The sequence below is a fragment of the Cynoglossus semilaevis genome, chromosome 14 (assembly GCF_000523025.1).
Source record: "Cynoglossus semilaevis isolate Cse_v1.0 chromosome 14, Cse_v1.0, whole genome shotgun sequence".
NCBI lineage: Eukaryota > Metazoa > Chordata > Actinopteri > Pleuronectiformes > Cynoglossidae > Cynoglossus > Cynoglossus semilaevis.
In genome coordinates this window covers 7370443-7397247 of record NC_024320.1, presented here as the reverse complement: position 1 = coordinate 7397247, position 26805 = coordinate 7370443, and the positions used below count along the sequence as shown (strand labels likewise).

The 26805-nt window shown below is 40.4% G+C and overlaps 1 protein-coding gene across 1 annotated transcript in view; it reads left to right on the top strand.

The window, feature by feature from the left end:
* The window catches only part of trabd2a (TraB domain containing 2A), a 56593-nt gene that overhangs the window by 1692 nt on the left and 28096 nt on the right, over nucleotides 1-26805 (top strand). Inside the window, exons 3-4 of the mRNA XM_008324817.3 lie at nucleotides 1-448; nucleotides 26751-26802. The exon at nucleotides 1-448 is cut by the window's left edge and continues 36 nt beyond it. Coding sequence (XP_008323039.1) covers nucleotides 1-448; nucleotides 26751-26802 — 500 coding nt within the window. The remainder of the gene's footprint in view (nucleotides 449-26750; nucleotides 26803-26805) is intronic.

Sequence of the window (26805 nt, the reverse complement as noted above, 5' to 3'; positions counted from 1 at the left end):
CAAGCAGGCCTTCCAGGAGAGCAACATCGTCTACTTTGAGCTGGACCTGACCGACCCCTACACCATCTCGGCCCTGACCAGCTGTCAGCTGCTACCCCAGGGTGAAAACCTGCAGGACGTCCTGCCCAGAGACATTTACAGGAGACTGAAGAGACACCTGGAGTACGTGAAACTCATGATGCCGTCGTGGATGACGCCAGATCAGAGAGGGAAGGGACTGTACGCCGACTACCTGTTCAACGCCATCGCCGGTAACTGGGAGAGGAAACGACCGGTTTGGGTGATGCTGATGGTGAACTCGTTGACTGAGGCGGACATTAAGACTCGCGGGGTGCCCGTGTTGGACCTCTACCTGGCTCAGGAGGCAGAGAGGATGAGGAAGAGGACGGGGGCAGTGGAGAAGGTGGAGGAACAGTGTCACCCACTCAATGGACTCAACTTCTCACAGGTGAGTGGCACAGTTTTGAATGAAATATTTATAATATTATAATATTTGATACACAATCAGTCGCTACCCTATTGTGTCATTTATTTGGACTGCTGTCTTTGTCTCATTGTGCGAGCAATTTAGTTCAAAATTTATACCGCACCCTTTCATAGATATTGGTGATGTGACACCATCAACTTCATTATGTTACGCTGTTTTGACACGTAGGCCGTAACCATGGCAATAGACAAAACATCTAAGATTTCTATTTTACTTTATATATATATTATTTTTACTTGCGGGACTTGCTTAATTGGCAAAAGTACATCAACGTAAATGTTGATATTTTAACTTTTAACTTTTAACAAAGGTCACAGTTTGATCTCTGAGCCGAACTGAAACTTTCCAGGTTGAAGTCCAGAGAGGGTGTAGACAGAGGGTGATGTAAAGAGTCCAGTGAAGGACCAGTGTTTGCAGTGATTTGTCAGCTTCACACTGTGTTATCTGGACTATTTCAACTTTGTTCAGATCAGTACTGTTGGTTTCAATGGTCTCTGTTTTGTCACACTCTTAATCTCTCATAATCTGACTTTGTTTATGTTCTATAAACTACAGTGTTGGAGTCAATTAGTCTGTGTTGAAAGTTCTGACCTTAACTACTCCACTGGATTTTACCGTGTTGTTCTGGGTCAACGTATATGTATATATATATGTATATGTATATCTATATGTATATATAGCTATATATAGTTATTATAATTTTGTGATAATTTCCTCCTCCCGCCAACTCAACCAGAGAAAGGTGTGGTGTTAATCAGCTGTATAAACACCTGGCCCTGCTCCACCATGTTCTTTGTTATTTAAGAAAAATGGATCCTAATGACCCGGGTCTGAAATCGCCAGGAAAAAAAGGGGAACCTTGTTCCTAAAACCCCACTCCCTTAACTTTCCCCATCTTCCTGCCTGCCTGTCTCTGCACCCGTGCTCTTTCTAACCTTTCTAACCCAAAGTTATAAACATCTCTCAGAGGCAGGCGTCGCTGCGATGTCCATGTCGAGTATTATGAAGGAATTTCTGCTAATGATGCTTTGGAGCTAAAGGGATTACATGCAACCGTTTACGCTAACACCCAGAAGCTTAAATGTTGTTATTTTAGAGAAGAGCCTGTTGAACCCTCAGACGTTACGTCTGTGCTCAAACCACCCGGCAGCACTTTTATCAGGATGACTCTCTTGAGAACTTTGAGCATGAAACCTTATTTTTAATCTTCTTTTCTCTTGCCCGGCATGATAATGTGTAAAGTAAAAATGAAAAATTATAGGACTTCTTCTCTTTGCTGATCCCTTCTTTAGGAGGATTGCAACAGTGGATAATATGCTTATAATATTTGGCACAGTATCTGAAACCCATTACAGTACTGCGTGCAATCCTCCTGGTCGATGAAGGATTATAACTAGAACAGCTCTGACAGTTGCTTTTCTGTAGCTGGGCTGGAGTAGCAAAGTAGACCAACAGTAAGTGAATATAACCTGATTTAACTACTGTCTACAGCAGGGGTGGGCTAACCTTTTGGCTAATGGGCCAAAATGTTTTTAATTAAAAATTAAAAAACAGTCCGGTATTGGTTGGATGTAGAACGCTGGGCGAAATCATTTTAATAAAATGCAAGAGAGTAAACCTAAACTTTCAAAAATAATTTAGCATATGTGATGCCTGCTGCATTTAGTGGCATCAACAGAAATTACAGTTGATTTTTTTTGTAACATTAGTCTTTACCATACCTTTAGCGGGCTGGATCAGAAAGCCCATTGGGCCATATGAGCAACGGTCCAATTGGGTTTCCCTCGTTCTTCTTCTGTTGAGTAGGTGCCAAGTTCCTTAGATAGATAGAGGGATAGATAGATAAATAGATAGATAGATAGATAGATGGATGGATAGATAGATAGATAGATAGATAGACAGATAGATAGAAGGAGCCTTAGCTTTGGAAACAATAGTATTGTTTTATACTAGTCCAATATTTAACTAGAGCTGTCAAACAATACATTTTTTTAAATCACATTAATCACAGGGTAGAGTTGTGTAAATCACAATTAATCATGATTGTAATTATTCATGATTACTCGTGATGAATCAAGATAAATTAATATTCTGAAATATGACATAAATGATTTTTTCTGTTTATTATTGGAACATAAGGACACATAACAGCAGCTAGATGTCAGTGTTTTTCACCTGATTTCATTTGTGATTAATCCAAATGCTGGAATTATTAATATAGAAAAATATAAAAACATTAACTCAAAATCACCATAAAACATCTTCACAGAGTGTGTATAGGTGTAGTTAGTTCGTTAATGTTCATCTTGACGGTGTCTTGTTGAACATGTGGAGAGTTTCTTTCTGAACTTCAGTCCAGTCGTCTACAGTCCTGAACAACAACAATCCATTTGACTGTTGTGTCAGTCAGACTGTCAGTCCTAGACTTACTGCCTGTCCTGACCTCAGTCAAGTTTCTCTGACACAGGCTGGGCCGCTGACCCGAGGTTAAAGGTTCTACACACAAACACATGCTGGGATTTGAGATGACAAGGTTGAGGTGATTCAGTGAAACAAAAAATGTATTCTGCAATGTGTGCAAATAACCAGATGTGTATTGACTGTGTATTACAACAATGATACAGAGAGCATCATTCTGGCCATGTGTTAAAGTGTGTTTGAAAGTTTGATCTCATTAAGCTTAGTCCTAGTTTTAAAAGACCTTGTTGTTTGTTAGAAACCTGCAACTTCACACTTTGTGTTCTGCTGTTGAATCATTTAATCTTCTTTACTTCCTTTTTCTTAATTCAAAATTAAGCTAACTTTCTGCATCACTTTTCATCCTGGAGGTTGAGTGCGCCACCTGTGGGGACTGTAGCCTTTTCCCAAGTTAGGCTTTCCATCCAGTGACCTTAGAGTCTGCTTTGGTTAGATAGAGACAATACATTTCTTTTTAATGATGATGACATCTGAGTATCTTTGACTGAAGATGTATTTGTCAATAGGTACCATAGGTACCTATGTCGCTACTCTGAGGTGAACGCACTCTGCAAAGTGTTGAGGCCACTCAACAATGAATCCCAGTGTTCCAGAAACAAGCCCTTCCCCAAACACTGCACTGACAAGCTCACGACTTGGCACTCCATAATTTCCACACTGAGTTTCAATCTAATCAACAGCAGCTTGATGGATGCCCCTACCCTGCCGGCTGGAAACGGCCCGTCAAACACTTCAGTAAACACCTCTTTTTTGTTGCCATTGTATGGCTGAAAAGGGCGATTCCATTTCTAACCTTTTAGCTCAACTGGACTGTAAGAGTGTGACGAGTGAGAGACTCCGCTGCCGAAACAGTGTTGCCGTCCGTCTCGACTGAGAATAATGGTGAAAAAAGCTATGGCTACAGAACTGAATATGTGGTTTGTTGTAGTTGCTGTAGTGTTTTTGCTGGCAGTTTGTGTATTTGGTTTGAAATGGAGCATAAAAGAAAAGTGGAAGGAAAAAGAAAATAAAATAATCAGAGATTGGAGTAGTGAAAAGTTCTGTTCTTGGCAGTCAGGGGTAAGAGGGAAACCGACAATGAAAGTTGCAACGGAGAACCAGTTCCTGCATTTTAAATATCATTTAGGCGAGGGGTAAGAGTGCTGTGGCATTCAGTTCTACCTAGATCCCAATCTGAGGTTGGTGGAAAGACTTTGCCGAGTGACTGTGCTGACCACTACCGTTGTGGATACCTGTGATAAAAGATGGACAAGCTTAAAGTGACTCTTTTTCTGTATTGGTGAAGTTGTTGTGAACCTAGAAGTGACTCAGTATATTCCATATGCTGATATCATCAGTTAATTGTAGTGCTTCACCTGAAAACCCATAACCTTTACCCTCGTTTTTTCATTTACTAAAGTGTACTCAAAAAAACCTTGAATTGTGCCATTGGATTCCTTACAGTGACTTATATTTTCCATCGTAGTTGTTTTGTGGCATCAACTTGCAATTGAACTACGTCTCTTTTCTATACACAGTTGATGGCAGTGATTATCAACTGTTGGCCAGTGTTCCGCATTCAGCCAACCAAACCGTTTAATCCGTCCTCTGACTGGATTCCAAAAATAAACATCAAATAATAATGTTCAACTAATAACAAAACTGTGATTTTTTGTGTCCAGACCACAAGGTGTCTCTCTGGTGACCCCTGGCCTATTGTCCTTTTCTATGGGATCTGTGTAGACATGGTCAAAACAGGGGACATTTTAATTGTTGCTTTCCAGCTTCTTGCTCTTCCATCGTGACTCTGTTCCCACTGTGGGGTTTTGTTACCATGAAAACAATATAAGCAGATGCAAAAAAATGCCTCTCAGACATTGGCTACAAACTATAATAACAAGAGACAAAAGCAGAGCGTCCAAAAGTCTGTCTTTGTTTACACAGTTCCTTAGCTCGAGGATGTTAGCTTTGAGATGCTTCTTCAGTTGTTTTCCTCTAGAAGGATATTTCATTTTTCCAATGTTGACAAAATAGAATTTTGCTTTTGAAAGTTTTTAGAAGTTCCTTTCAAAAGATAAAGTGCTATTCCCAGCCTTAAGGTGGCAGTAGTTATAAAAAACAAATGTTTTTTTAAATTCAAATTAATCCCTGCTTCACTACCATGATTTTGTTTGGTTGTATTTTTAAAAAGTGGCTGATTATTATTACATGATTTTACATTCTGTAAATAGCAGTCCATCATATGGACATGGACAAACTCTATTGATACCAAGGCCTTGACCACTCTTTGTCCAACCTGTGTGGTTTTTGAAGCTTGAACTTTCAGTAGATTATACATAAGAATTGGGTGGAGCTATGTCATGAAGTTTTTAGTTGGTTTCAGAAGAGATGGTTTTATGGAAAACAAGGCCAAGTCTACCTTGGGCCAATAATCACATTCCCAAAGATTCTCTACCCTCAGTCAGGTCCAGGAACATTAAACATCTTCCATTATCTTGGTTTTAAATGAGTGTACAGATGTGTTATTGATGCAGTGAGGATATTTTCAAGTCCCCACCCCCCATCCCTAAATTAAGCCTTTTGAGGTCATTATTTTCAGGCCAGAGTGAACCATACTTTCTTCACTCAGATCTCTAATCTGGCTAAGCATGACTGCTCTTATTCTTGCGCGGTGCCCCTCGTCTTTTGAAGAGCAGGCTCAGCCCTGCCCATTACACTAAGTGAGCTTGTTGAGGACAACAATGGCCGCATGAAGGCCAGCTTTCTCTGTCGCTCCTGCTGCTGCAGGAACCCCACGGGACGTTCCACACCTCAGTGGAGCAGACTGGCTAATGAAAGTGTTGTTTCTTTCCTGCCATCACTGGGAGTAATGGTGCATGTAGAGGTGATGAATGCAGGTCTCAGTTCATGTCTATAAGAACAACCAAAGACTTTTTGAAGCCCGTTGGGTTCATTCATGGTCAGGATGGTTTGGGTGTTTTTTTTTTTGTTTGTTTTTCTTGAGATGCAGACAGAGATCAGTGGTGGGGGCATTAAGGAGAGAAGAAATGGTTCAGTCTCCATTAATGGCACCTTGACGATACCTGTGTTTGACAACCTTCTCATTTCAGCTGTGGTATTTTCTTTTCACTTGAACCCGTCGGGCTTCAGGGCTCTGGATATGCGCGGCTTGACGAGGCATGAAAGGTCCAGTGAAATCCAAAAATAAATCTCACTTTTATGTAAAGTTATAAACTTGAATTGACAGTTTGTTTTCTCGTTTCATGGGGCACTTCACTTCTTGTTAATTCTCATTTCTCTTTTCTTCTCCCCGAGCGCAGGCATAAAATCAGAGGACATTATTTCACTAATCAAAACCAAACGCAACTTCTGCCCAATGTGAAACTGAGCATGAATCAGACTCCAGAGCACTGGTGATTTTAACCCAATTATCATATCTTCCTGCCTGTCTGTAATTTAGACTTTTCCATACTCAATTTCACAAAAATGCTCTTCCTTGGTTATAACAAGCATAGCGGGCTGACGGCCAACACCTTCAAATCCTGTTTACAGTCCTTACATAACACCTGCAGAATTGAGGTTGGATGTTTCAGTCATGGTTCCATTATGTTTTTCAACGTTTCACGTTGACCCTTGGGTCGTGGAGTGTTCGTTGTGAGATCTGTTCTCAATTACTGCGAAAGGTTTGTTTTTGATTCGGCATATCCGTGGGATCTGTCTGCTTCCATGATTCAGATTTAAGAGGTCACGTGTGAACAGATGGCTCAGGCTGTATCGAATACCCTTTGATGGGACGGGTGTCGTCACGAGGTGTGAGGATCTGAAACCGTTCTCCACTCAGATCTGCAACTTCATAAAGTGACTTGAGGTGTTTTGATTCAGTGTATTCTGGTTGAGAGTAAAGCTTCACGCTGCAGACAGTATGGACGTCCTCATTTTCCATCCTGGCAGTGGGCACCGCCTCGGGCAAATGGGTTGTCAGAACCTACCCACAGAGGAAAATGTGACTCAACCCCACACAGTAATCAGATTAGATGGCAAGATGAGCAGCAGTGATGAGGATGTGTGCACGTGTGGCTGCATGAGAAAAGTATGCTGGAAAGTTATATACGGAAGAACAGCGGCAAACGGTACATTAGAGCAGTGGTCCCCAACCCCTGGGCCGCAGACCGGCACCAGTCTGTGGGTCATTTGGTACCGGGCCGCACAGAAGGTCTGTGGGTCATTTGGTACTGGGCCGCACAGAAAGAATGGATAATCCACACTGTGGCTTAACGTTTATTAATATATTTAGAAAATACTAGTTTTTATGCTGGCCTACTCCTCATGCCTTGATGCATGACAGTTGTGGTTCAATAGTGTAGTGGTTATCACACCTGCCTTACATGCACAAAGTCCTGCGTTTGACCCCAGAGGACCCACGTACTTAATGGCACCTCCCACAGCAGCTTGTGTTGGTTGCAGAGACACACACTGTGAATTTCCCAATTGTAGGATGACTGAGGGACTCATAGTTTTGTATAAAGTAAAGTAACCTAAAATGTGAAGTATTACAGTCAGAGTCGATGTCGTCAACAAAACCGTAAATGAGTGGCCACTGGCACAGATTTGTCTGGATCACAGAAGACATTTTTTTAAGTTATGTGGTAGTCTAGTCCCAGAATCCAAGTCTTCCAGTCAACCTTAGTTAGTGAAGACCAACTGGTCAGGTGCTTTGACAGCACCTGAAGTCCAGGTCACATCATTGGTCCAGGGAGATCATGACTGTAGTCACAAATGAAATCTTTTAAAGGTGAAGACTTGGTGGATACAGACAGGCTGACATTATGGTGTGAACTTGGTCACCATCATTAGGGTCAGATTGAATGTCTTTACACAGATGTCCCTTGTGTTCGTTACCTAGTCATTGATTCACATGGACAACAAACGTGTGGAACTTGTTGCATCAGATGTGACAAATAACTTCTTCAGATTTTTTACTTTGGTCCAAAAATTGAACACATACAATTTACAGTCAAAGAAGAGCAAATACATTATGGCACATTTCCCTTTTTGGATGCGAAAAAACTCCCTTGTAGTACTTTGAGCAGCAATAATGTAACATTGATTTTGATAGTTCGAGAAAGCTCTAGAAAAAGAGACAAACAGAAAGAATATGTGAGTAAAATGACAGTAATACACAGCAAACCACAGGCACAAATATGATTGAGTCTCTATTGTCCCGGAAGAAGCCACAACTATTCAACCCATTGATTGTATGAATTTGTGATCACCCAGGCAGAATGGCCTACAGTGATGAAACAATGGAAGCTCACATGTGCAGACTGCACACGAACACAAGGACGGCAATAAATTACAATCTGTGCCCAGATATATGAAGCTGGTTCAAGCTTTAATGCTCTGCCAGATCTCAGCTCCTCACTTTGTTATTCCAACAGACGGCAGAGTATGTAGCTGCCGAGGCAGGCCTCAAGGTAGATGTCATCATGGGAGGTATTAACAGCAAAGCTAACATTTGTTATTCTGAGATTAGAATAACATAGTGTTCGAACTGTGAAGATGAAAACTACCTTTCAGCGTGTACAGCAATCACTGAATGAGTTTAGGGCCAAACTCAACAACTAATCGTTTCGTCCACCTCTGATTATAACAGATGTATATTTAAAGAAAACGTACCAGAGAAAGTCAAAAAGTATTGAGATACTTTAAAACTAAATACATATAAAATGTAACTAAGTCTAAACACTTCTGGAAGTGGTGTTTTCTTCAGATAATTTAATATTTTGTACAATTCTGGTGGATGTCTCTTATGTTTCTCTGTTCACACAGTTCTGGTGGATGTCTCTTATGTTTCTCTTAAACGTTCTTTCAGTTTGGAGCTAGATTAAAACCTGATGCAATGTTTGAATAATGTGTTTTTGAGGGACATGTTGTAATATATTTTAGTTTTTAAAACGGATTCACTTCATATTGTACTCTTTTTAACACTGGTTCTCAGCTTGTTAGCACGGTCTCATGTTCCTCTACGTCCACTTCCTCGCGTGTGTGTAGCTTCCATGGACTGAATTTCCAGCATGTCCTACAGCTTGACATCACTGGTTTCATGTCACAGGAGCTTCTTGATTTCCTCTCTACTGTTGACGAAACAGTCCCATATTAGATGTCTGGCATTTCCTCAGACAGTATCTGTCCATCTGTCTGGTTACACGACACCAGAGATGTAGAAAAGCTGCTCTCACTTTTCAAAACCTCTTCTCCTGAAAGCTTAGACAGATGTTGACCTGTAGCCTTCATGAGCATGTTAGCATAAAGAATGACTAATGAACAAAGACAAAGCTCGTGCAGCCTTATATCTGTTTGCTTCTAGCGACCTACGGTATCAGTTGTGAGACTGGCTGAAATCATGTACGATTCTCAAAGTCATAACTTGTATCTTGCTGCTTATTGTTTCTGTTCACCAATGTTGTTCTCATGCTACCTCTGACCTATAGTTACAGCTCCAACGTGCTCTTGTATAGACATGGAACAATGTTAAATAAATCCAAATGGAAAGGAAGTTGATTATTTAGCCAGCCTTAATAAATTACCATGTACACGCATGTTTGTTGACCTCTTCTCTCGTCTGTCGCTGGATGACAATAGGGTTCACTCTGTACATCCGTCTCAACACCTGGGCACGTTTGTCCCACAGCAGAATGAGCAGTGTGAAACCTCCTGTCAGTCATCCACTCTGGGGGGCGGGGCCGTTGGAATACACACACTAAGTGCAGCTACACTGACGAGCCAGTACGGCGCATTTGTCTGAAACAAAAAAAGGCAGCACGGCAAACTTTTCATTATGAGGGGCCTTCAGGTACCATAGGAAATGCGAGTTGCCTTCAGCTGTCCTTCGGAAATTTGGGAATTGTAAAAAAAATACTCATGAGAAATAAAATTATTGCATTTGAAACCGAAAGAAAAGGGTAGTTGCATTTTAATGATATATTATCATTTATTGGCAATAATTTGACTTTATTTTGTTTTTTTCATGTCTTAATCTATTCTTAATCACTTATTTACTAGTAGCATCAAACACCTTTGAGCAAAGCTTGCTTAGCGGCTAGCGCCTTAGCATTAATTTTGTCTTGTTTAGTGAAGTCTAGTAAACATCAATGTTAATATATTGTAACACGGTACAAAAGAACAGAGAGTAACTGGTCACTTTAAAAAGGATTATTGGAGAACATTCAAGAACAATAACAGCGACAGGAAACAGACAGCTTTAGCCGCAGGCTAGGCTAATTCAACAAAAATCATTTTAATTGGTTAACAGGCAACTGCAAGGAACCAAAATTGACCAAACATGCTACAATTTGTATATGGAGCTTCAGGGTGTTTCCTACTTCATTGAAGTAGGAAACACCCTGAAGTAAAAACTTCATTGAAGTAAAATCAATATAAACTACGTAATAGTGTGGGACAGTCAAAAAATTTTTCTTTTTTTTTTTGAGAACATTCTTCACTATAATTCATCACTGTTTGCTCGTCTGCCATAACTTTCATTCATCCCACACCATGACACAGGCCTTTTTACAGTGTCTGATAACAACTGCATAGCAAACATATTTTTGGTATTTGTCAGCTTCTTTGTGAGTTAAAAATACTCTGAAGTTTCCAATAATGCCTTGAAAAGCAGGATTTTCCATTCCTTTATTCAAGTCTCCCCATTAGTATCAGTTGTTGCTGGAGTGAACTCCATTGACTGCAGATCAGATGTAGCCGGTGCCAAATGTGTGTCAAAAAAACAAAAACGGCTTAGATCCTTAAAAATATAGAGTAATCCACTCCAGTGGAGCAGAGTCAGACCTCTGCAGACTGCCCGGGGCTTTTCCTGCTGGTGTAATGCCGGCTTCTGCAGCTCAAATAGAGACTTAATAGCTTGTCTCCCTGACTTAACACCAGGTCATGAAAACTTGTGCAGATCATTGCTCTGCGCTCATACCCATGTTTGATACTACTTAAAAGAGAATCCGTGCGGCCACATGTATAATTCTTGTCACAGTGATTTGTCGGCCCTTTTACAGGGACATAAAACACATATATTCAGACCTTTATAGTCCCTCAGCGGAAAATACGATTCTTTGCTGGTTTTGGCATGGATACTGTTCAGTGAATCCCCTCAAGGGACCTTAAAAATTTCTGCACAATTTTATTGGACTGATTTTATACTTAAAAAAAACTTTTAAATAGTCGGGAGAAAATGTACTTTATGCCTCAAGGGTTTTTATCCATAACTCTTTGTTTCATGACTCATGACACGTGCAGACATTACTATGTTCTATTTCTACATCCTCTTCTGATTGTGTTTATTTGTGTCTTGCTGTGAACGGCGTGAAAATCCATTTCTTCAAGTCCGGGGAAACAGACAGTTTTATTACTGAATAATCTATGACGCAATCTTCCCCGAGAATTGTTGTGAAAGGACTGTGGAAGAAACAACACTAACTTTTAGCAATTGCAAAAGGAAATAATACATATTTCCTCCAGTGATTATCGTACTTTTCCACATGCTTTTCCAGCATCTGATTTGGGAAGTTTGCTGAGGACAAACAGCTCTGAGCTAATTCTTTACTATACCTTTATTTATGGAAGAAAAACTCAGCACCTACAAATGTACCTAACACTCACCTGACTGAGGAATTCAATTCCTATAAAGCTGAAGTAAGTCAGGCTGAAAGGCAATTAGCCTAATTACAATACCATTTTCAATCTGTTTGGTTCCTATCATCCTCCCTGTTGTTGTGCTAATGTAGATTTCTGCTAAGCTACGACCAATCAGCGGCAAATTAGCGTGTGAGTGATAAAAATTAGGGATTACCTTACATGGTTTGGGGGCGGGGCAGGAATAATAGTTTACAACCGGGTTTGTGGATTGAAAAACAAACTTGATTCTGTGGGATCAGTATAATTTTGTGACCCAGTGTAAGGCTGTTGATGGGTCAAAACAAAGGTTAATCACATAAGTTGTTGGTAAATGGCGCTGGATGGAGATTTGTTGACACGATCAAAATGTTTTAAATAGGATCTAACTAAATATTTAACAAATTATAGAAGTGTAATTGATAATAACTACAAGACTGTATCACATTATTAGTGAAGTGACATAAAAATATAGACAAAATAAATACAAAACCCAGGCAGCCTTTCAGCCAAGTGAAAAAACCTAATGGCCTAATGTGTAGATATTACAGCAGTGTTCTTCAACTTTGGGGTCATGACCCCACATGGGGCCACCTGGAATTCAAATGGGGTCTCCTGAAAAAAAGATTACTGTTAAAAATGTAAGCTAATCAGATAATTATTATTTAAATTATGATTAAAAACACCACACATAATGTTAACCAACTACATTCTTTCACTTTTATAAATATAAAACGAGTTCAAATGAAATGCAGCATATAAACATCTGAGCTGGTGCGTTTTGATTGACGGCTGCGATCATGTGACTGCATAAGTCATAGCTAGTTGAGTTCCCACACTTGAACCCATCTAAACACAAACCTACAGTCAGTAGAGAACAACAGGAATGGGAAAAACTGTCTCTGGGGTAACCAGAAATCTACAAAGTCAAAATGGGGTTCGAAGCCAAAAAGGTTGTGAACCACTACACTAATATCAAGTTACATACCTTGACATAAAAGCATACAATACAGATAAAATGAAGCGAAACCTTAACAAAAACATTTCAATTTCAAAATCAAAACTTTATTCCTGTAGGAATTCAGGACAAGCATTAGCTTGTCCTGATTAGCCTCGGACGTTTTTCAATTAGCATTAGCTTGTCCTGATTAGCCTCGGAGTTTTCCTACTCGTCTCCCAGTAGCTCGTGCTGTTCCCTGTGTGAGCCAGGTTTGTGTATGGTCTGGATTGAATCCAGCACCTCCACCGCCTGAAGGCAGGAGCCAAAACCTGACTGGACCTCAGCCCAACGTCACAAGGCCAAAGCTGTCCACCAGCTCCTGCACACAAGGATTATTAGTATCACCTGGAGCCGGTGGAAAGCTTTTACGCAGCAACCACTTTGCTTTTAGGAATCGATCTAACTTAATAGTCGGGACTGTAAAAACGTGAGAGGATTTATTTTTGCTTTGAGGTAGCCTTGCAGTGAGCAGAAAATGAATGGACAGTTTTCAGGCCTTTACCCCGGGGACCGCAAATATTTTAAGGCAAGGAAATTATCTTTAAACTGCTACAAATTGTACAAAATGACCAAAGATTGGTTATTTAAACGATCAACTATAGAACACGCTGAAAAGATTAGGCTGAATTTGTCTTGTTTTGGCTCCGGTCCAGTTTTCGGGGGAGTCGGGTGGAATTTCACAGGTAGATGTCACGGAGGGAGGTTTGAAATGTTTTTTCTCCACATATGTATTTTAACCGGGCTTTGACACCAACGTGTCTCAACTCAGGGCCATATTCCCCTCATATGTACCACATGAGTTAAAAAAAACTGATGCCAAACAGAAACAGGAATTTCTTTCACACAGGTGAAGTATTTCGACCAACACTGCAAAGTTGCTCTCTGACATTTATGTTGTTACCAGTCTTGAAAAGGTCAGTGTGGACAAGAGGTCTTGGTCAGTGTTTTTAGGTCAACAACCCCAACCCAATGGAAAGGTGGGGCAGTGTCCTGTATTAGATTTAAAATCAGTATTGATCCTGATCATCGGTTTGGGCCATCCCTAGTTTTGAATTCACCTTTAAGACAGTTCTGGGTCTGACCTCACTGGAAACTATACCATGCACGTTACTAGTTTACGATTAGAAATGTGCAGCATACAAGAAATATAGACCTACGCCCATGTTAGCTAACCTGCTAACAGCTACCATGTTTGACTTATTTACGTCCTATAATTGTAAAATTGCACATAGACAGTGGTCTAATTTGGTTTCTCTAACTTGAAAAATAATTGATGACACTGGCTCAACATGAACTAATTTTTCAATATTTAAAATAATGTTTTTTTAATGGTCTTCGTCATTTCACTACAAACCGGATTCCGTCTTCTTCTGAGTTTTTTCCACCCAGTGTTGGATTGTATGTCCTGTGCTCCGCTTGTATGAAGAAAATATGGCAGAAGACGTCGACGCCAGCTCTAAGTGCCTGTCACTCGCAATTTCTAGATAAGATCTTTTCAGGGATTTTTTTTTTTCATTTTGATTTATAGTTGTTGCTTCCTGGACGATGAACAACACACTGGTCTGAGCACAAGTGGAAATGTGATGGTCCACTGCTCTGAGTCGTTTCGCATCCGTGAAGGAGGGGGCGTTGAAGAAGTGCTGTGTAAACCCGCGGTGTGGTGTGTGGCTACGTAATAGTGTGGGACAGTCAAAAATAACACTAACCGTTGTTTTTATTTTTTATTTTTTGCTTTCTTCACTTTTCTTTCAGTGTCTTCGTCTATAAATGAATATGTGTGCGTGTTAATTTGAACAAATGAATGAAATTGTTTTGTTTTTCTGTTTATTTATTCCACCTGAATGCTATAAAAATTGATATGGTTTTAAAGTGATAAAAAAGTACATGTTTGTTTAATAAATGGGTAAAATACATCCTGTTGAATTAATTAACTAAATTAACATTTATTTTGTAGGAATAATAGGGAAGACAAATCTACACAGAACAATGGGTTCACATTGGCAATAAAATGCTAGCTGATCAACATAAACCAACAAACACAGCTCATACAGCACAACACAAAAGGTGGTTTTAAAACACTAAGTTTAAATCTTAATTAAAAAAATGTATTTTTGAAAAAAAAAACTTTTCAGAAAGTTGAGTTGATACTAAAATAAAGAAATAGGAAAAGAAATGTAAGAAGGCTACATTTAGCTATTAAGACTGTTATAATCCCACGACAAATTAACATTAAATGATGACATCTTTACGTTTAGCCTAAAAAATCTGAATCAAAGAAGAAAGAAATTCAAGTTATAAAATATAATATATATACTAGTTTTTTTTTCTTTTTATAAAACTCTCATTTTTGCTTTAATATATTTCAATGTAGACCAATTTACATGAACATGATGCCAAATGTATTGATATGGACCATGTTGGAACAACTAAAACTGAAGCTAATTCATCATATTCTGATATTATCTTTTCACAATTTAAAACGTATTGAATTATTCACATGTTTTTGATGAGGCAAAGAAGCAGGAGAGAGATTTAGGTTAGATTAGATTAAAATGTAGAGTTCTTTAGTTTTTTAGGTATATATATTTTTTGTTAAATTGTTAAATCTAACTTCTGAACCTCCTCATGTCAGATGTGTAATGAAACACAGATGCTGAAGGTGAGGGCAAACCTCCGTGTGTACTGTACACGAGGACGACTATGACAAAGTGCTCTCTGACCTGTGGTGCAGTCCATTACATCCACACATGCTCTAAAACATTTCTCTTAGTGTCCACACATGTCAAACCAACACATGCGTAAACATGTGGATCAGATTCCTCTCTCTCTCTCTCTCTCCCTCTCTCGTCCCACCCAGCCGTGGCCCCCCACTCTAACCCCAGCCTGGACCCCGGCCCCTCACACTTTAGGGTTTTATTCCTAAAGAGTGTTTGTGTGTTAGGGGGTGGGAGTGGAGAGGGGGAGGGGGGGGGGTGTCTAACTGCAGTAGCTCAGATCATAAAACCCGTGTGAGTTTAACAGCCACGCCGTCGCTTGCACTTTCGACGCTTTTCGACGCCTGGTTTAACTCCATCTGTGGGGTTGTTCTGTTGTTGTTCTGGTCCCTTTAAGAAGAGGTCAGAGGTCAGTTTTCTTATAGGCAAAAAAATATTTAGCAACAGAATTCACAGCAAATAAAACCGCTCTGTGGACCAAAAAGGTGGTGCAGTGGTTATTGGCTTTACCTCACAGCAGTTAGGTGAACAGTTTGGTCCTTCTCTATGGTGCTTGCTTGCCCTTCCCATGTCTGCAAGGGATTCTTCCTACAGTCCAAAAACATACAGCAGGGGTCACCGACTTTTTTTTGTTGGAGGGCCAGAATCTTTCTGGACAGACTCCTCGGGAGCCGGACACTCTAATAAATTGAAATAAAAATGAAAAAGAAACTGCTCCGCGTTTCCGTTCGTCTCCGTCCGACTCTGTCTCCAGGGCAGTTCTCCTGGTCCGACCTCTTTTTATCTTGCATCATTTATCTTGCATCATTTGAGTGGATTTGACAGTTGTTTTATTTGATGGAACCACTTGGTTTATCTTGCATCATTTGGGTGGCTTTGACAGTTGTTTTATTTGATGGAACCTCACACCACAGGAACATGTATATTTGTGCTGCGTCCTGTAAACTCGAGAAGACACTTCTGTGAAAGTTGGACGCCCGTCACGCTCAGCTTGTTTGAATGTTTGTCATATTTTCTCTGGCTGTTTAGAAGTCTGTGGTTGAGAGACTGTGGGTCGAGGCCATGTCTGAGCGACAACAACAACAACAACAAGCACTTCTTTTTCTTCTTCTGTCCATTTGTGACACTCGCATCTGTCTCTTCTTACCCGTCCTGCTCCACCGTCTGTCCCTAATTATTGTTTTGGTCGTCCGTCCTTGTGAAAAAGTTTGGCAGTGACATATTTCTTTACGTTGCAGATGGAGAGTTCTGCCCCGTGTTTGTTTTAACTGATAGAAGTGCATGGTTCTAAGTCTGGGACAGTGGTTTTGGGATGGGAACGGCAGATACTGGTATAAAGTACTGTGTGGGTTTGTGTCTATCAGACTACTGCAGAGACAAATGTTAGAGATTTATTTCTGGCCCAGCTGTTTGTTAGGTTTTTGTTTCACTGCCAACAGTTTGTTGTCTTTGCAGAAATCGAACTGTTGTCTTTCAGCCCCGGGAGGATCGGTGTCTGTCCAAATGAACAAATGCAAGAAATGTCATTTTCAATTCAAAAGTGAAGCTTGAGTCTTAGTATTCCATTGAACCTAATGGACCATTTATAAGTATATTTTATTATTTTTGTAATAGACCAAATTGTTTGCCTCAAACCTCAAAGGAACAGAACCTTATTGCTTAGTTTTATTATGAATATTTATAGAAACTTTAGATTTTATTTCAGTTGGCAATAGAAGAATATAAAGGAAAATGTAGAGTGACTAGCTGCTAAATGTTTATGTATGTTTTTGAACACAACTGATAAAATAATCCGTTTAAAAAAATACAATACTGCTATGTTGGCAGTATATGTGTACTCGAGAAACACAGTGTATTAAATATGATATTTGATTAAAAATACATGATTGGAAAATGTTTTGAAATTTCTAGCTGTTTTTTGTAAGACAAAAAATGAACAAGAAAGTGAAAGGTGATAATAAAAAAAAAGTCTTCTTAAAGTATTCAGAAGTGACGACGACTCTGACTTGAATTCAGCAAGGTATAATTATTTTAAAATAACTAAAAAAAGTTATTTGTGAAAGATATGTCTGGAATTGATAAACGGCAACAAAGCTACAAATATTGCAAGAAGTTAGTCAGGAGAGCAAAAGAACAATAGTTAGCCAAAGAAGCTAACCGCAAATGTCAGCTTACTGTTGTAAAATGAAAATGCTTCTAGTGAAATGCTATGCTAACGAACTCAATGAACCCTGTCAAAACAACTGATTGTAAGTGATACTAACAGGAGTATAATCGTGAATGACTGAAGAAGGAGATGTTTTCGATGTACGATCTATAGAAAATGTTTCTTTTTTCCTAAACAGGTAAATCATCAGCTTAACATATTTAGAGACTGTCAAAACGAAGGTTCTTTATGTGGAGTCATTATAAAAAGGCTCCATTAGTGACCTCTGGGTTCAGGGAGGCAGAGGGGTCAAAGGTCAGTATCTGTGAATCCATACATGTTCCTGCCCTGAAATATGAAGCCCATGTTAAGTGTTTAAGTGCTGGTCAGATAGTTAGTGTTGTTGGCCTGCAGTAACAGGACGCTGAATAAACAAAGACCTGAAGTCACAAACAGGACAGTGGTTCTGTCAGTGGACAGTTTTTTCAGATGCTCCCGATTCTGTTTGCTCACCTTTACCTGTTTACATAAAAACACACACTCAGACGGCGTGTGTGCACCTTGTTGGCTGCGGTGTGTTGGCACTAAGTGCTCCCAGCTGCTCTGCATTGACTCCCTGCGTGGAGCGGCTCTGCTGCAGTGTTGTTCTTGACTCACGCCGTCCCAGAGATTAACAGCGTTGCTTCAGTCAACAGACAGTCGTAGAGATTGATGGCTGTTTTCCTTGTGGCTCAACTGTGTTTTTCAAAGACGCACGTGGTCGTTTTGTGCCCGGGCCGAAAGACTGAACCATGGCCGCATGGCTGCGCCGCGGGGCTGGAGGTGTGTATCAGAGGGGCACGGTGAAACGGAGAGTGACAAAAGTGGTGAAATGTGGATTTCTGTGTTTGTCAAGCTCTTAAAAGTCTGTCGGTCTTCTGCATCACCGTCTTTTTGTTACGAGAGAGAAAGATCATTTTTGGAGTCAGTACAAAAATTGGACAATTATCCTATTAAATATGGTCAAAATATTATCGCTTACTGATAAACAATCAGCTATAATGTTTTGAATAAAAGTTGATAAATTGACCACCAAATGTCATAATTCTGTGCAGACAAAGTGGCCGGGGCTGTTAGCATATGAGCTAAAAACGGCTAACAGGAGCTAACACCAATCTGGATGTTCTTTTTTTTTTCATGTTTAGGATAAAAACACTGTTTCAAAGTGCACTACGCGTTCTGCTGACATTTTAAGACAACAATTAACTTGTTTTGAACAACAAATTAAAGAAGTGAAGTGTTTTTAAATTCACCATTGCAAAGAAGATTTACTGAGTGGGAACGAAGCAGCCGTAGCCGCAGCAACAGCTAGCAGTTTGCACAGACGTCTAAAATAATAAAAAGTGAGTATTTACATTTGGACAATGTGGTTGAATTGGATCTTCTGTTGTCTGATTTGATGTGTCAGCACAGTGCAGCTACACTTGAAGATACTTTCATTTTTCCCTAGAGAGGGGACTAGAACTGAGGAATATTTCTTGCCTTCAGGTCAGCATAAACAAAATGTCATATAAGGATAATTGTTTCCTGAAAAAAAAGTGAAATTATTGGTTATTGTATTAGTATTAGCCACTCAGACCAGATATTTGTTCTGGAGTATTGGTATTGGTTACAAATCCATATTGTTGGTTATTGTATTAGTATTAGCCACTCAGACCAGATATTTGTTCTGGAGTATTGGTATTGGTTACAAATCCATATTGTGAACTGTTTTTCTATGGAAAGGTTGTCTCTGGGGAACATCTGGTTCTTCTCTCTAATTGCCTAGATTTCCCCTAGACTTGTGAAAGCCCCTATAATATTCAAACTCCAGGACGTGTCTGCTGTCCGATCCCTAAACCTCTGTCTTTGTCCATTGGAGAGCTGCAGAGGCCGTGGAGCTGCTTGTTTTGGCAAAGACACTTCATCTTTGATACATGTTTAAATTGAAAAATCGAATTAAAATTTGTTTCCTGAGAGTCCGCTAATTGGTTGGCCAATAATATAAAACCTGGGTCTCCTGGGAGACACAAGACTTTAACAAACTGTGTTTTTGGACTGCAGCTGCAGCCCTGTTCAAAGTGAAGTGAAGCAGGGCAGAGTGGGGTCTGAGACGCTGACATTTTAATCACCAGAATCCTCAGTCTTCACACACGGAGAACATGGATGCACATGACACACTCACACACACACACACACACACACACACAAAACCAACCATTTGGTTTGAGGCTGATTCCCTCTGACAGCCTAAATATTTGGCTATGTCCACGGGCACCAAGGTAAATGCACCACCAAGAATGTTTTTAGAGGCTGAGCGACAGTGTGTGCATGTGTGTGAGAGAGCGAGTGATGGAGAGAGTGACTACTGAGTGAGTGGAAGAGAGTGTGTGTGTGTGTGTGTGTGTGTGTGCCGTGTGTAGCCCCAGCCTTATCTGTCAGACTAACTTTGAATTTTATGTAAGAATTCATCATGCTGCTTACTGTTGTAAAATGAAAAAAACTTGTAGTAAAATGCTATGCTAACAAACTCAATGAATACAGAAGTGACTTTCTATTATTATGAATAAGCATTAGACTACAATGACTTTATTAATAAAAGGTATAAATGGTATAGAAGTAGACATTTGGCACTTAAATGCATCATAACCAGTTAACAGTTCGTTTCACTTCACACTTTCCACCCCACTCCTTTAAAGACATTTTAAAAAGAAAAGGAACAACCAAACTTTTTTTTTTCTATTTAGATTTTGTTGGAGGTTTATGCATGTATGTATGTATGTATATGTATATTTGTGTATTTACATGTATATATTTATTTATGTGTGTATCTATGTATATATACATATATATGTATATTATATCCCAGAGTCTTATATGTAACACTGTGGTTCCTAACAAAACTCCAAACCGCATTCAAAAAATTCAAAATAGATTCAAATAAAAAGAATCTCAGTTAAATCTAGACATTTCTCCCCACTGTGGCACAAATAAAGAAAACACTGAAACTTTAAATAATTTCCTTACCCCCGTTTGTACTAAAAAACAAATATATAAACCTAATATATGCCTAATCCTAAACTGACTACAATCCTAATCTGAAATCCAAACCTAGTCCAAGTCCTAAAACATAACTTGATTTTTCAAAAACAAACAAACCAAAAAACCAACATCCAGACAAATGCAGCTATACCAGTATCACCCCCACACTGGGATCCTACATCTATATTTTTATTCATATACAGTTATATTATTTATACATACATAATGCATATATACAGACAGACGCGCTAATCTTGTACAGGTGTATTCACACACACACACATGTACACACAGAGTCAGGAGGTAATTAGTGACCTGTGGAATGTAGAGGTCCTGGCTGATAGAGTGGATATGCAGGATCAAAGGAGGAAGGGAAGGAAAGGGAGAGATGGATGGATGGAGGGAGGGAGGGAGGGAGGGAGGAGGCCGAGATGCTGGAGGAAAAAGAAGGCAGGATCAAAGATGAGGAGACGGGAGGACACACAGGGGAGTGTGAATGGAGGTGCGTATGGGGGGGGGGGGAGGGGGTAGGTGCAGGAAGAAGGGATCAGACAGGAGGAGAAAAATGGGAAGCGCTGTAGGATAAAAACAGAGGAGGACGGAGTTAAAAGGACGGAACGAAGGGACAATAGAGATAAGTCAAAGTGACAGGTGTGTGTGTTCCTGGGCCTAAATGGAGGGCTGGAGTCAGAGAGTGAAAGCTCACTTGTGTGGTGCTGAAAGATTTATGCATCTGTGTCCGTGTGCGAGTGTGTGTGTTTATATGAATAGAGAGTGTGAGTGAATACCCAGTGAGTGAAAGTCTGACATTTTTTTTCCTTTAGCCGCAGCGCCCATTAGATACTGTTGACACGACCATTTCTCTGCTCCGTGTTTTTTCGCTGGTGTGATCCCCTGTAAACGACACTTTCCACCAATGAAAGTATGTTTTTTGGAAGTGTCCGCAAGTGTCTGTGTGAAACCACTGCTGCTTTACAGTGTATGCTCTGCCGCTATGGTTAAAGCTGATACTTCAGCTTGAGCTTAATATATTAACTTCTGTGTTGCACTGTCGTCGCCTCATAGCTTAGCTTAGGAATTTTCACTTAAGCTAGGATACAACAAGCTCGGGATGAGCACCTACTCTTCACAATAGCATGTGCATGTTTTAATTACTAATAAAGAAGTAGTACTATGGAAATGAATGGATTTCTGCATGCCAATATTAGCAAACATTAGCGTTCGCATACAAATCTAATAATTTACTTCCAGTTGAGGTGGATGTAAAAAAAGTTTTTTTGTTTTTTTTAATATAGCTAACATATCTACTAGCATACAAATCTAGTAGTTTCTCTCAGACAATAACTTGGTTTTGCTAAATATGAAGTTGAGCTGACCAGGTCAGAGGATGTCGGCTAAGGACACAGTTTCACACGTTTGTTTGGAATAGGTTGGGTTTGTTCACATTCAAAAATCTGTGTGTATTTTGATTGATGCTAACATGTCAACTAGCATACAAACTTAATTTAAGACACAAACTTGGTTCCGTCTAATGTTTTGTTAAAGTGCTGGCAAGGCCTGAAGATGTCGGCTAAGGAGAAGAATTTTTCCTTAGGACATGAAGACTGTGGCTAAAGTTTCTGTTTCAGTCAAGCTAACGTGTCCATCTGGGTTTTTAGTACAGGTTAAAATTAGACTGACAGAAAAATTTCTCATCATGTTGAGGCGCTGACCACGTCCGAGGGTGTCGGTTTCACATGTTTACTCAGGGCAGGTTGGTGTGTTCATATTGTAGAATGTGTGTGTATTTTGAATGAAGCTAACCTGTCTAATAGCAGCCAGTTTCAGTTTCGACTAATGTCACGTTAATGAGCTGACAGGGTCAGAGGATGTCGGCTAAGGAGACAGTTTCAAATGTTTCCTCGGGACAGGTTGTGTTCCAACATGTTCAGGATTGTGATCAAATTTTGCATGAAAGTCACATGAATGTATGGTTGAAATGAGAACGCATCTTTACGTACATCGATCCAGACTGTTCAAATGACTGCAGTCATTCAAGACCAATAGACCAAGACCAAACAAGAAAAACACTGTTATTGAGAGTTCTTTGTTCTCCCAGGATTAACAGATTTGCCAATCTATGATTCTTTTATTTCGACTTCTCTGGGTCCTTCAGAGAACACATCACACACAGACGAGGAGACAGAACTGAAGTCTGTCTCCTTCTGTCTGTGCTTCCACAGAGGGAGTATAATTGAGGCTTAAATGTTGGACTGCCTGAGGACTAGTCTCTGGAGTCACTTCTCTGTAAAATCCTGGCAGCGCTGCTCTCCTCCTGATAGGTCTTGTTTTAGGGCTGACTGCTCCGACTAACATTTGACTGATAACATCACTCATAAGTAACTCACGGCCCCCATACCTCGCTCTATTTCTGTCTGCCTCGTCCCCCGTCTGCTCCTCTCCTCTGAGGTTTCACTGATAACATCAGGACTGAGTACAACTGCCTCTCTCCGGCTCTGTCACTCCCAGCGTCTCTCCAGGTTGCACTTCTTCTCTCTTCTATTTTTGTGTGTGTGTGTAAAACATCTCTCGACTTCTCTTTGTCTGTTATTACACTTTTGCAGTACTGTAAGGACGACCAGGGGGAAGGAAGGGGAGGGGGGTATTACTCTGATAAGATCACACACCCAGGAGGAGCTGTTGGAAGTCTTCATTTGTCTGTGGTAGATGGCCAGGCCTTCGTTGAATAGTGTGTGTGTGTGTGTGTGTGTGTGTGTGTAGTGGGGTTACTTGAAAAACACCTGTTGTCCCGCAAAGACATGTTTCCCTGCACACATGTACACAATGAGTCAGAAAAACAAGAGTAAACACACACACGTGTGGCACTGACACACATGCACCGTTGCATGCAGGGAAACACATGCTCCTTCTTAAGGCTTTGGTGAATTTGAATTGGAAAACAACTTACTGTATCATTCCCCAAATCTGAAGCTGCAGTCGGAATGACTTCAATTAGCCGCAGCTTTATTCCATAAAAGGAGTTTAGTCCCATGTTTGTAAATGTTTCACTCCGGAGCAGAGACGTTCAGTGACAGGACCTCACATACAGATGCCGTGATTAAATAAAGTTAACTGGTAGTTGGTTAGTTGACTAGTTGATTAGTACTACTATTATGGCCACACTGTGTTTAAAAAAAAAAGAAGGTATTATTGTTGTAAGTTTGAAAGACTGAAGTCCTAACGTTAGGAGAAAAAGTCGTAATATATGAGAAAAAAGTCCCAACGATACGATAAAAAGTTTTCCTTTTTTAAAAAAGGTTATAACACTACGAGAAAACACCTAATTCTATGACAAAACTGTCATTATCATGAGAAAAAGTCCTGAAATTATGGTAAAACGTTGTAATTTAATCAGAAAAAGTCATAACTTTAAAAGAAAAAGATGCAATTTTTTTGAGAAAGTCGTAACGTTACTAGAGAAAGCCATATTTATTTAATCTCAAAGGCAGTTTTAAAGTAGGCGACTGGACTCACCTCAAGTAAGCTGAACCATACATTTTTTATTTTTATTTTAATTTTATTCATTTTGTTATAAAAATGTATATTAAAAACTCGTACATCTATAAAAAATACAACCATAAGTCTGCAAGAGTAATGTAGTATATTCATGAGAGTAAAGTGAAACATTTTTTGAGAATAAACCATGTGTTTGTTAAATCTGACCTTAAATCAAAGTAGATATAATGACATTATTAAAACCAGTCTTTTTCCATTATGAATTTAGTTGGGCCAGATTTGGAACCACAAAAAGCATCAGGGCTAAACTTTTCAGTGGCTAATCTAACGACACACAAGGATGTATTAAAAAGGAGCACAACACTCAAGTCAGTCCAGGGTTTAACTGATGAGTTCCATTAATAATAATTAATTGACAATTACAGATGGATCCTTTAGATGTTGTAATTTAATTTTCTTCTGTTTGCTATTGTTGATGAGAGTGTTTGAAAAAGTAGTTAATGTAAAATCACCTCAAAGGTCTGTGACTAAGCCGAGGTCTAACCTCTCCCTGCCTCTCCACGGAGGCTTTCTCTTAAGCCGAGCCGCTGAGACCCTCAAGTCTCCACATGTGGGAATCGGGCTGTGATGATGTTTGCTCTGGATGCACACAGCCACCCCACTCCACCTCAACAAGAGGGGACATTTCCATGACAAAGGACAATTATTGACTTTCATTGGCTCCGCTTGCTCTGATATCACTAAGGGATGTGTCGCTGTGTCTGTGTGTGCGTGCCTGAGGGGCGGGACGGGGGCCGCCGCGGAGGACAAGAAGAAGAAACGGGGGGGACCTGATGAAAGGGGCCGAGTGGGAAAATCACAACCAGTGAAGCAGAGATGAGAGACTGAAGTGGACAGTGTCAACAGATGGAAAGAAAGATTGTCCTTTCTCACTGTCTCTGTTTACGTCGTAACTCGCACTTCTGTCGTTTTAAGAAAAATTCGTAGTTAATGAAACATTTTGAAACAATCAAACTTTATTACCAGGTTATCTACGAAGAGATTCTGTTTTCAAAGCTGTAGATGAATCGAGCGTCCACCATGGGCTTAGTCTCCGTCAGCGAGGAATTCAAGGTCAAGAACCGTTGAGCTGTTTTATTTAAAAGAAAAAAAAGTCCTTCCTGCAAAACTGCAACAATTATTAAAGTTGCTTCTAAAATCACTGACAAAGGAGGAAGTGTGTCCCAGTGGTAGTCTGCTCTGTCCAAACTTTTCTGGACTGTGGCACAGATGTCAGTTACACGCCATTACTTGATTCATCCTCCTGATTAAAAAAAGGTTTTATGTAAAAGATCAAACTTCAGGATTTAGAAGTGTACCAACTTTTCTGAAGGAGGAGGACGTGGGGGGGGGGTGATAATCAAGAGTGACACCCCCCCCTCCTCCACCTTCTTCTCCTTCTTCCTTCACAGCCATAATTTAAGGGGCTGAATGGCACGGTGAGCGGAGAAAGAGAAGCGAGAGCCGAGAGAAAGGGGAGAGACCCTGCAGATGAGGGCCTTCCTTCACGGGACGTGGCACAGATGTGAGGGTGTTTTTGTGAAATGAGTCGGGGAGGAGGGGGGCGGCGATAGGCTAATTTGCGTGGCATGAAGACGGGGTCCTTTTCATATGCAGAGTGCCACTTTGATGCGCGGCCGATGAAAGCTGGAGGGAGCGCGGAGTAGAGCCGAAGAGGAGAGGGTGACGGAGGGGTCCTTTGTCTCCTGACTAGAAGGCATCTGCTTCACGCTGCCCTCCTCTCCTCCGCCTCCGCCCCCTCCTCCCCGGCTACACCAAGGATCCCCACAAAAGTGTCATCAGAGCACCGTAGAGAACAGAACATCAAAACCAGCAGCCGCTCGGGTCGGCCTGGTTGACATACTGTGGCTACGCCCGTCAATACAGAAGCTATCTGACACAAAATACAAGAGTACACAAAGGCACACACACACACACACTCTTATTGGCGAACACGAACGTATTTTAGGAACTTGCGTACAAACTACACCTTTTACATCTGACACAACACATCTCTGTTACCTTTAAAATGCAAATTGAGCCCAAACTCTTCTCTCCTTCTGTCTACTTCAGCATTTCTCACCGCCAGTTTCCAAACTGTGCACATGTTTGTGTCCCCATAGAAGTGAGTTTGTCCCTGCCCGTCTCTGTCTCAGGACAGGAAAGTGAAGGACTTTGGTGTTTGTGTGTATCGGTGTGTATTCATACATGTTTGCCCTTGCGGCGATGATCAGACGCAGCAGCGCTCACCAGGCCCCTCTCACTGAACACAGGGCGATTTCACGCTTACACAATGGCCGAATCCCTGTGGTGAAGCGCAGCAGAGAGGAGGATTTGGCAGAAAAACTCCAACTGTCACATTTTCTGTTATTATGAGTTCACTTTACTCTGCGTTCCTTTGCAAAAGGGAGTGGCAGATGATGCTGTTAAATGTAGCTATTCTCCTAGGTTTTATCCCTTAACTACGTATCTTTTCACATCAGTTTCTGCACTGTTTGTGCAGCTAACCATGTTACCTCAGCTTCCCCTTGTCAATCTCCAGATTCTATAGATCTCTAAACTGGTCTCATTAGCCAAATCTAAAAGGTTAAATCTTGGTCTTCCTACAAACAAACCTGTGTACCTTCCACCAGTAAATGTATCCTCTAACTCCTTTCCCTTGTGTCTCTGTAGGTGATATTTGCCCTGAACCAGACATTACTACAACAGGAGTCTTTGAGAGCCGGCA